At 36.7% G+C, this 11,561-nt stretch overlaps 1 protein-coding gene across 1 annotated transcript; it reads right to left on the bottom strand.

The window, feature by feature from the left end:
- Window positions 1-1,387: 1,387 nt before the first annotated feature.
- On the bottom strand, window positions 1,388-10,171 carry LOC149025243 (calmodulin-binding receptor-like cytoplasmic kinase 3). Its single transcript, XM_089145474.1, has 7 exons — window positions 9,194-10,171; window positions 8,777-9,028; window positions 8,018-8,268; window positions 5,859-6,024; window positions 5,683-5,772; window positions 2,024-2,322; window positions 1,388-1,717 (listed from the first exon to the last, which is right to left on the bottom strand). Exons 1-7 carry the CDS (start codon window positions 9,498-9,500, stop codon window positions 1,514-1,516), a joined length of 1,569 nt encoding a protein of 522 aa, XP_089001600.1. The 5' UTR covers window positions 9,501-10,171; the 3' UTR covers window positions 1,388-1,513.
- Between the last annotated feature and the right edge of the window lie 1,390 nt (window positions 10,172-11,561).

The raw sequence follows: 11,561 nt of genomic DNA, 5'->3' as shown, positions 1-11,561 counted from the left end.
GTTGGTTAAGTTCTCTTATGTATCATATGATATGTTTTAGACTTGACTTGGCTTATATTGTAAGCATTTGTAGATTTATGGCTGTATTGGCATTGACAATTATGTCAGGATCCATGTTGTTCATCTGTTGATGTTGTGAGGTTCTGTTAATCTAGGTTGGTTTTGGATATCACCATGGATTTCTTGAAATTTATACAAGTCTCTTGTTTAAAGTCTTACTTGTTTTTAATTCATATATTTATTATGCTTGTGTTGGCATGAGTAAGTCTATGTGGTGGGTTATTATCTTTTGTGGAGATTGTATACTTGTTTTTCCATTTATCTATGGTGTGGTGATGTCCAGGTATGTTTGTGTTTGTTTATTAGGTTTGCATATGTTGCGCTTTTAGGGGAGATGCTGCCCAAATTTTTATAACTCTTATTCGTTTATCTCGGTTTGGGATATATGCCTGGTGTGTGCATGTTTGCTCTTCATTGTTGTATGAGTGAGTTATGAGTTATGAGTTATGTTTAGGGTTTTCTCTACATGGTGCAGTCTGTTGCATGGTATATCTGCATGGAGTCATTAGTGTTGCATGGTTAGTGTGTCTAGGTATTTTGCATATTCTTTATTTGTTTTGTACTATGTTTTTTTTCTTTTGTCTTGTGTGTGCAGGTATACGTGGACGATGACGGTCGCATCCAATTCACTATAGTTAGTTCTTTGGGGATACAGATTAAGGGGGAGAATGTTGGGGTAATCTGGTAATCTTGTATTTAGTGATTGAACCGAACCGGGTTGTTTTGGTTCATGTGGTTCAAGTCTTATTATTATAAGGTTGGGGTTTTGGTTCGCACGAGTTATGTAACTCAGTTTTCCTGATTTTCATTTGCTCTCTGCTACGGGTTCTTGAAGCATCTCTTGAGGGTTTTGTTCATGGCTTCCATCTTCGATCTTCTGTACCTATGGTTCTAGGTGGTTGTTGATCATGGAAAGATAGGGCTTCTGATCGTGTGAGCAAGGCGATCGTTCGATGGTCATATGAGAACCAGATACGATGTATTACAGGTTATATGTTCCTTGCTGTTCTTCTTCTTTAGTTTGTAATCACCCAAACCTATAGTGGATTGGATTCACACTCGAGTCCCGGAGACGTAGGCTTTACAGCCGAACTCCGTCATCAAACACCTGTGTCTTCTTCTTCTTCTTCTTGCTTCCAATTTCTTGTTAAATCACATGATCGGTTGGCTTGACTAGGTTAGGGTTTATAGGTTGATTAATTAAGTTGATTCAATAGATAATTGATATGAGGTAATCACCTAATGATAATGCGATTTGAGACCTGGGTACAACACCAAAATTTAAAAAAAAACAAAAACAAAGGGCAAAAAAAAAAAAAAAAGGAAGAAAAGACAATGAAAACTTTCTTCCAAACCAGCTTCTGTCCACACAAACCAAGCTTAAGTAGAAAACAAATCCTCTTTTTTTTTGGGTAGAAAGTAGAAAACAAATCCTAACTTGCACTTACTATCCTTACTTGACACTTCTAAGATACTCCACTCTTATTCCCCACAATTGCTCCCCAACTTCTTTCATATCTGGCCGATCAGCCCGTGTAGGTGCAGCACACTGGAATGCCAAATTGAACATTTTCACTAATATCTCTACACGTGATGGGTCATCCATTAAAGGATCCACAAGCTCCATCACATTTCCTTCAGTATACTTCGTGAAAGCCTGCACATCACAAGGAACTACTTATTTTACTGATTAAAATATTAAGCAATAAAATGTAATGGTACATTGAGGGTAGCCTACATGCCATTTTCCCTTCCCCATTTCAGGGTTAGCATTCTTTTGCAGTGACAAATACCCATACCCTCTCCTAGATTATCAAATGGTGGTCCTGTTGTGTGAGACAGAGTTATGCACTTTACAGCTGTGTCTATGGTACTTGTAGCAGGCATGATTTCATGCTCATGCCAATGGCAACAGAACTGAATTTTTTTTTTCATGTAAACGAGGGAAGATGTAATTGCTTACCCATCTGATTGTAACCCTTTCATCAGCAGGTCTTTTCATCTCCACTGGTCGACGGCCAGTGAGAACTTCTACAAGCAAAATTCCAAATGAAAACACGTCGCTCTTGGGAGTGAGTTGATAGGTCCTCAGGTATTCTGGGTCAAGGTAACCCGCAGTTCCCTTCACTTTGGTTGATATATGTGTCTGGTCGGTCTCCATTGGACCAAGGCGTGCAAACCCAAAATCAGCCACCTTAGCTCTGTAGCTTTCTGTCAGTAAGATGTTGGATGATTTCACGTCCCGGTGAATTATTTGCTTCTCTATTCAGGCAGAAAGGAGTACAAAAATTAGAACAGTATCTAAAGGTTTAAGGCAAAATAATGGTAGCAAACGCAAAGTTTTGTTGAGGGTGTCTAATACTCGATGTTGATTCTAAATATATACAAGATTTCAGCCTGGAAATAATCCAATAGATAAAATATATGCAAGTAATCAGTGCAAGAGGCTCCTACTGTAGGGCCTTGACGAAGCAATATATGCAATATATGCAGCCTCCCCAGCTTATTCAATTTAGTTATATCCTCTCATGCTCACAATTCTCTCTCCCCTCTAACACCCCCTTCATCCAAAAAAGGTAGGCCGCTGCGCCGCCAACAAGGAAGGCATTAAATAAAAGAATTTTTGTGTTTAATGGTATTAGAAGGATGTAGAATTTACAACTAATGGAAACAGGTACAATGATTTAATGGTCTGGATAGACTGGATAGTCCGTGTAAGGCAATAGGAATCAAGTCATTGGAAGAAGGAAAAAAGTTAGCGACCTATCTTCACCTTCTAGTGGCAACCGATGAATGGTAAATCTCCATTATTAAAACTTGTTACATAGCACATACTTAGATTCATTAGGGCACAGCTGCTTTTGGTTGGTTAGTTAATTGATGTAGAACTGGGTAAAATCTAATTGGTTTCCATTGGACCAACTGGGCCAAGTCAAACCAGTCTTCTAGAAGGACCAAAAGAATAGGCGAAAACACTGTTCATGTGAATAGTAACATGAACAGTATCAAAGTCCTTTTCTGGACTTAGAGGAATATTATTTCAACAATTTTGTGGGGCCCAAGAGTATGTGAAGATCTTTTACGAAGATTGAAGACTTTCTTAGATTTTATTTAGTTTTTATTCTAGTGTTTCCTAAGTTCTTAAAAGTTAGTTTCTATTTTAGTGTTCATGCATGTGACTAATTCATAAACCCAGATTCTGATTTTTAATACTAGTAAGCTTTTATTCCTGTTATTGCTGAGAATATTAGCTAGCTCAGCAAAATCTAGTAGTTCCATATTAGCTTGGAGAGCAAATATTAATAATCTACAAATATGTAATACGTTGTAATGTAGTTAATGGGGGACAGAATAGAGAAGAAAGAAGGATGAAGAAGTTGGCAGGAAAAAGGGGGAATCTGAGAAGAATTAGTCTGGAAGAACGGGAAGAGGGAGAAGAAAATTCGTAAGAAGAAGAAGAGGAGGTGGAGGAGGGGGGGGTGGGCTGCTGCAAACGCACAAACCTAAAGCTTCAATTCATATGTTTCCATCCCATTCTCAATAAAAGCTGATTACAAGTGCTTAAATGGTAAAAGAGACATTCTTCAATGCAAAAACAACTATCATAGGACTCTTGGTAATTTAAAACTAACAAAAACATTAATCATACTAGGACTCTTAGGAATTTAAAACTAACTAAAACACTGATCCTAGATATCTTACCTGAATTAAAAATCTAATTACATAATTATCCCAATAAATAAATAACAAAATCCTAAGCTATCTCTAAAACTCCCACGAAAACAGTTCCTACTTTATCTCCTTGCAAGCTGTACTTGGGGCCCACCAAATACGAAGAATGATCTCCTAGGTTACTGTCCACGTTACTGTAGCATAAACAGTAACTTCTGATTGTGCTGCATCAATAGTATTATATTTGATTGATCAAAACAATAGCCAAATAGATTTTTTCATAGGAAGGAAATTCAAATTTCACAGACTATAAAATGAGATAGATTTCAGATGTGAAGCAAAGCTGAAATCTACAGAGCTATCAGAATGATAACTCTAGGATAACATCAAAATAGTAGGGACAGATTTGTACTACAAAATAAGGGTAGTAACCGAAATAGAAGATTAAGAACTAGATGGGCTTATTGCTAGATGGAGAAATGAGGGAATGATATAGCATAAATAAGAGAAAAACAAAGACAACAAAGTAACACCCAGGCTTCACACTGCAAGGTGGATCGATTGGACCGGACACCAAACTACTTTGATCAAATACAAGGTTTCTCCAAAGAGAAGAATAGCTAACAAAACAATTTGATTTCAAATGATGATTGTCCCCTCCTCTTACGTAAGTCTCTTTATATAGCATTCTAAATAGACATAAACATTAAATAACATCCAAAACTAGCTAACACCTACCTATTAATGACTCAACCACTACCTAACTCTTAACAAAAGAAAACTCCTTTGACAATGAGTTCTTCTTATTTCAAAACTCAACCCTTTTTATTAACTTTTCAAAAACTAGACTTGGGCTTAGGTTTAGCCCATGGAGATCAAAATATGTGGGCTGACTTCAACCCACCAAAATAGTCCTAGCCCATGAAAGCCATGGGCTGACTTGAGTGATAGCTTTAAGCCTTCGATGGGCTTGACCCATTGGGCTTCTTCTTTCTTGTATATGTCTTCAATTCTGCATCAACTTTGATTTGGGTGATAGCTTTAGGCCTTTGATGGGCCTAACCCATTGGACTTCTTCTTTCTTGTACATGTTTTCAATTCTACATCAGGTTGTTCTCAGTTACACATAGATTTTATGACATTGATTGATGAAGCCTTGCTTTGAGTTTATTTTCTTGTCTATTGCTTGAGTAATAAAGGGAGGACCTTGCTAGTGAGAGCTAAACACCTAGTGCTGAAGGAGCTCTTGTTGTCTAGAGCTAAATCCATCTATCCCCATTCACTATTCTCTTGTCTTTCTGTTTCTATTTTGTCATTTCTAATTCTCTGATTTGTGAGTTCAATTGGGGCTAAGTCATCATTGATCTTAGTCTTACACTATTATTACCTGTGCAATTTTTCACAATGATGTCAGTCTGTTTCAGAAGTTTGGTTGATAGTTACCATGGCATGTAGGTGATCCTAGGATGGTGGGAGGCACAAAAAATAAAGCCCACACACCTGCAGAGCACCCAGGTAAAGACTTAACTATTGTGGTATGCTAGTTAGCAAAAATGAACTGCTGGAAATTAAATTTTCTGTCAGCATGTGAGAAGACCCCATATTTTGAGTAATATTTAGAGGACTGAAGGATCTTGAAAAAGAGAAAGTCTAGCCAATTGTAGTTGCCCTAAATTATATGGCATCTCATTTACATTTTTGCCCCATTATTTATAGTTAGGACTGCTTTTCCACTTCCAGCTTCTATACTTCCGCGAAGTATTAGTATGGCTTATAAACTGAGTTAGGGAACTAAATATTTTATTATCCACTAGCACAAATTATTTCTAAAACAAGATACGTATTTGACCTAAAACACCCCCTCACCCTCCCCCTCAAAAGAAAATAACAAATAAAAAAAGGAGTCATCCAACTCAGAAAAGCCCCATATTGTACGCAGAGAATTCAAACCTGCATACTGATGGAGGTAAGTGAGGGCATGAGCAATATCAATTGAAATTTCCAGCCGCTGATTAAAGTCCAAGATTTTTCCTCGCTTACCTGCCAGGTAAAGCAGAAAATATTTTAATAACTGTAAACAGTTTCAAGTTAGAAACATAACAATTTTAACAGGGCAATAATCTTACCATCCAGATGCTCTCTAAGAGTACCATTGGGAACATACTCAGTAATAATGACACGTTCATTTCCTTTGTCAACATAACCAAGTAATCTTACAAGATTTCTGTGTTCGATTTTAGCCAAAAGCTCCACTTCAGTGCTGAATTCAGTTAGTGAATTACTAAATTGTTCCTGTTCAAGATTTACATGTCAACAAACGGCCACGATGCAAATTTGTGAGAAAATCCTCCACAGAACATAAACATAAAGCCGATTTGGCAAAATTACAAATCCAATTCCCGTAAGATAAGTAATCTTGAGAGTACTTTAAATAAAGATTACGCACACAAGATGGATCATATCATAAGCCATTATACTATTTGAAACATAATTCCTTGTTAATAGCATAGTTCCAAAGCCGACAATTTTCTATAATATTCTGTCAAGTCTAAAATTATTTTGCTCCCATCAATTCTAATAGTACCTCCATAAATTTCTTTAGCCCTTTCTTCCCTTTTTTTAGTCTCAGTTAACTTTTTCTAAAAGGGAAACATAAAATGGGAAGGAAAAAATTAAAAATCCGTCCAACAAAAGAAATAATGAAAGGTGCACTTTGAGAACTTGCACACTGTTTCTGAGCAGTTTCAGGTGAAACAAGGGTTAGACCCACAGTTCAAAACCTATAAAGTTACCAAGTGTCCTATTTTCTGCCATGCATTACTATTAAGCATAATAAGGATGAAAATTTCATGCTCACACATTTATTGAAATAGCTCTATAAATTTTAAGACTACAAATGGCTTCATGGCAATTTTTCACCCTGTATTTTTGCCAAATTTAATGTTATTTTTTTATTTTTTTTTTCATTGAAGTAGGTGTTGGGGGTAACAGAACTACTATCATAATGAAGGCAAGGAAAAGACAAAATTAACAAAAATGAGAATTAAGTCGAAAAGTTTAAGAACTACATATGAATCGCCTCTTTAAACTTGCTGCATAAAAGTTTGCCAAGGAACTGTGAGAACACCATAAAATGCCCCCAGGGGAGGTGAATGAGTGAGCGAATCTTTATCTATTAAAGGGAACTAGCTTTAACCTCCCTTCCTTGTGTGACCTACTCTGCTGGACAAATCCCATTATCCAGTATTTGTCTTCATTATGAGAACCACAATTACATGGGATACCTTCATACCCATGGTCAGAAATGGAAATGTAGTTCTCCAGTTTCCCAAAATTGCCTATAATTAGAAATAAGAAGAAGAAAGAATATTATAAATCCCCCTTTTTTGTAGTCTAAAAGGGTATCTATGAACCACTTTTGTTAACAGAGCTGAAAGGTCCAACCAAGTTTTTGCTAATCTCTAGACCCCAACCAAAAGGATTTGGCCACTCAGAGCAGTAATAGGATATATACTAAAACATATCCTATATCAGTTAATGGGAAGGACTGAAGGACAATACATTTGTTGACCAAACTCTGGACTCATCATCAAATTCATTATCCGAATACTGTTTCGTCCCTCAGAACCTTACCCTTCTCACCCAGGCAGATGATATCAAGGGTGACTCAAGAGGAAAAAAAAATAACATTCAAGCTTTTCTATATATGTATGTGTGTGTGGGTGTCTATATATATAATCTTGGAGCAAGGACTTTAGCTCTTTATCTGAGGGATTGTACAGGAATTAGCATGCCAAACCCACAAGAACTTCCAATAAGGCCTACAAGCTTTGGCACTAACGGTGGGACTTCTCTCTGGGTTGCGGCCAGGGTCTATGAGCTTTCTACAAAGAGATGTCAGACCAAATCCAGTTCTTCTTCTGGAGAGCATAGCCTGGATGGAAATTGACAGGCTCCACCATCTTACTTTACATTTTAAGTGTGATCTTGAAATTCCAATTTCATCGTCTAGGAAAGCCAAACCAACTGGTTCTTTAGTCATTCTTCAAGAAATTTCTAATTATTGTCCCACTTAGGAGTATTAATAAGTTCCAGATCAACAGCTTTTTCTTTTTTTAGCAAGTAAAATCTCCTACTTCCTACTTTAAAGTTTGAGTCAGCATTGTTCTGGCAAAAAAGCTGAAATCCCTCACACAGTCTATAAATTTCCTACTGAGAGAAAACAGCCAATCTTATGCAACCTGCATGAGTAGGTTCAGGATCAAGGAAAGAAGTTCATAAATACCTTCTTTGCTCGCTTAATAGCGACAACCTGACCATCCTGCAACTCAGCTTTGTAGACAGCTCCAAAACCTCCTTCACCTATCTTCATTGATGGGGAGAAATTACGAGTAGCTCTGACAATCTGACTCATATTGAGATGAACTGATCCAACTCTATCCAAGTGTGGGTTCATCTCAAATCGGGGACTAGGTGGCACTCGAAGAGGACTTGCGGCAGGTGCAGAATTTTTTACTAAAGAAGAAGCTGAATCAACTGCAACAACAAATAATATTTAGCAAGCAAAACTACAAACACGCCAAGACAGATTGAAATGCATAATGTAGGGTAAATCTCAATAAATCAATTGGGCAATGAAAATGAGCATTAATGACAGTAAAGTAGACTGAATTCAGAATTGTTGTTGAATTTTTATTCTCATATTCTTTTAAACCTGAAAATTTAAGTTCAATTTGTTCAAACCCGTTATCATAATTATGTAGATACCATTTAACTATGTGCACCTTGAATTGGACATTCTATATACATCCTAGAGCCTTGCCTATATCAAAAAGTCTGTTTTCAACTTAAACGAAAGTAAAATCGGATCATGACAGGAGGATTAATCAAATTATATCCATGAGCTGATTACGCACATTCTATTGTCAGAAATTTAGAGAAATCTAACCACTATCCCAAATCAAAGTTAACTGCAAGAGAGAAGGAGATAAAGCCACTAGTTAACAATTGAACTTTCAACGTTGCAATAAGAGATTTGACATACTTGAAGCTGGTTCCTTTGCAGAGGCAGTTTCAACGGTTACATTCCTTTTTGAACGAGAGCCAGCACAGAGGAAACTGCAATATACAAGCAACATTCCAGATGCAACCATGGTAATGTTCTTCAGGGCAACCCAGGAACTGGAACCATGGTTCTTTTCTTTTCTCATACTTCTTTGACCAAGCAAGCGGAGGGTAGATTGATCAGTTCCCAGATCACGAAGAGATCTTCTCCCTATCTTCCAAGACAATTCCCCTGAAAATTAAAAACTCCAGAAAAATCAAGTAAATAACCAATTTTACCTATAGTGGATAAACAGAAGACATCAAAACTAAGCTGTTTTCATATTAAATCTCACGTCAAAAATCTTCAGTTTTACCTATACTAAAGAACACCCTCAAGACTACAGCAACTACATACCTGAGTAGGTCTCCAAATTACAGTAGTTACTTCCAAGTCTTCCCCATTCTTCCAGACCCAAATTCAAGAAACATCCATTTCTATAGTAGAATTCAAAGGTCTTGCAGAAAGAAACTTTGTCTAATTTGTTCCCGTTTATGTAAAACAATTCATAGTCTAGAGATCTCCTATAGGAAAGCTCATCAGCTCCGCAAACCTTTGACCAAACAACTGAGCCAGAAACACAGGTGCCGGAAAGATTTAATAACACCAATATGCCCAGTCGAACTGTAAATAGTCTCAACCTTGCTATCCACTCATACTTCATTTCTTTAGCTCAGGGAAAAGAACCACCTCCGTATCTATCCGAAAGCTTCCAGGCAGAAGAAATATTCCAAAATAATCCGCACCCAGTTCAACAAATTATCCAAGGAGCGAACCCATGAGGCAGAACTACTTAACACCTAAAACTCAGGATGGAAAAGTAGAATTCAGGGCACGAAGTAAGAAATATATTCCCGCTGAACTCATTCACCCTCCACAGTCGGACCAAATTCTTCAATTCACATAATCAGGAAAGAATTCATAATACCCAAAAGTCATCGTTACCCAATTGAAGGCTCAAGAGGAGAACCTTCTCTAACCCAAGTCAGAACAACAGAAAAGTGAGAAATCCAAATCTTCCGCAGCGAAACCATAGCTGAAAACTCATAGAGAGCAAAGATCAACCAGGTTAAGTGCGTCAGAATTCTCTGGGCATAGCTGAGAAAGGATAAACAACAAACTAGTTATTGAAGAATGGTCAATCAGAGAAAAGCAGAAGCGGCACAGTACAGATGGATATGCTTGGAACAAGCATGAAAAGAAAGGTAAGGACGAAACCCAAGAAAGTAAAGCTGATATAAACTCAGAAACGGATTTTTCTGCAGAAAAAATAAAAAAGAACAGCTCGACAAAACTTTACTTAAAACAATTCGCAATTGACTGCTGCAGACAGTGACGACCTGACTGCTATTCCATACGAGGAGTCAAAGCGCCATTGTCATCGCCTTAACTCACTCCGTTCTGGTCAGTCGCATGTAAATCTACAAGAATATTCACTAACTCCCATCACCATTAGTCTCTCTGACCAAGTTTGTTGACTTTTGATCCTGGCCGTCTGATCTATGGATCTTACTTAATCTGCTTTTCTTGTTAATACGTGTCAAATAATATGATTTGCTTATGATCTGGAACGTAATCGTCGTACTGGCTATTCATTTAGATTTTACCCCAAAAAAAAAATCATTTAAATAGGTCCAAGATTCCCAACCCTATAGATTTTTTTCTTCCACAAATAAAAAAATCAAGCTACCATTATCATGCTGACATGTTATTTTTTAAAAATGTTCTAAAATACTATTTAAATTGGTTGTCCAAATAATTGGATAGAGAAGGTATATTCTAGATAAATTTATTAGTTTAATTTTTTGTTTATTACTGTTTCATTTCATTTTTATTGTATTAGGAATTTGACGTCAGATTAAAAAAATTTGAGATAATCAATATTAAGAAAATGTTTGATTGACTTGGGTTAGAATATGGTGCGTTAATATCTGAATTAGGTTTCATGAATGTAATGTGATTGTCATAAAAAATAATAATAATATAATTGAAAAAATCTTATAAAGAAGGTTTTTTTTTTTTGGGTTGACACCCGTTTATAAATCGGTGGTTCGACCCGCGGGAGATTTTTTGTATCCACAAGGATGGAACCTTTGTGTAAACGAACCAAGCTGCTTACCACTAGGACCAACCCCCGTTTGTCAAAAAAAAAAAAATTAATAAATTATAAAAAAGCTTAGACCCTATAAATTTTTTTGTGGTATTAAATCGTGTGGGATACTATTAAATGTATTTGAAAATTATTTTGAATAGAAAGTAGAAATCCGGGGCTTAGGTAAATCGTGTGGGAAAGCATGCTTTACTGAAAGGGTTTATCTTTATAGTCTTTCCAAGTATTGACTATATTTAAAAAATATAAAAGTTTCATTCACATGCTTGCACGTAGTTGTTGAAAAGAAACTGAGCGTTTTCTTTGTGGGGGCAAACATGTTTTTTTCACGTCAACCTTTTACTTTTGGAGTGGATTAAGGGTAAAATATGTGATTAAGGGCCCGGAGATAAGTGAGGGTGGTCAAAGTATTTTTTTTTCCATGATATTGAATTTTTGAGACCAATTGATAGGAAGGAGCTATTGATGGTCTTAATGCCTCGATGGGAGAGGCTTCGAAGCCATGCCGTTTGCAAGTGCAAGTAAATCATAAAGAATGTAGCCAAGTGGTAATGCCTTCGTATGTTTTCCTTCAAATGCATTGTGGATGCGATGTTTGGGAGGGACAGCTGGTGA

The sequence above is a fragment of the Hakea prostrata genome, chromosome 2 (genome assembly GCF_041222555.1).
Source record: "Hakea prostrata isolate BN-2017 chromosome 2, UWA_Hpros_2, whole genome shotgun sequence".
NCBI classification, from domain to species: Eukaryota; Viridiplantae; Streptophyta; class Magnoliopsida; order Proteales; family Proteaceae; genus Hakea; species Hakea prostrata.
The sequence above is the reverse complement of the archived record's forward strand: the minus strand, read 5'-3'. Positions and strand labels throughout refer to the sequence as shown.

Excerpts from the sequence above, each read along its gene's own strand:
- LOC149025243 (XM_089145474.1), bottom strand. The coding sequence starts at position 9,500 with ATGAAGTATGAGTGGATAGCAAGGTTGAGACTATTTACAGTTCGACTG. Across the intron at positions 8,269-8,776 it reads TGCAAAGGAACCAGCTTCAA|TTGATTCAGCTTCTTCTTTA; the intron begins GTATGTCAAATC and ends TTGTTGTTGCAG. Across the intron at positions 6,025-8,017 it reads CTATTAAGCGAGCAAAGAAG|GAACAATTTAGTAATTCACT; the intron begins GTATTTATGAAC and ends AATCTTGAACAG.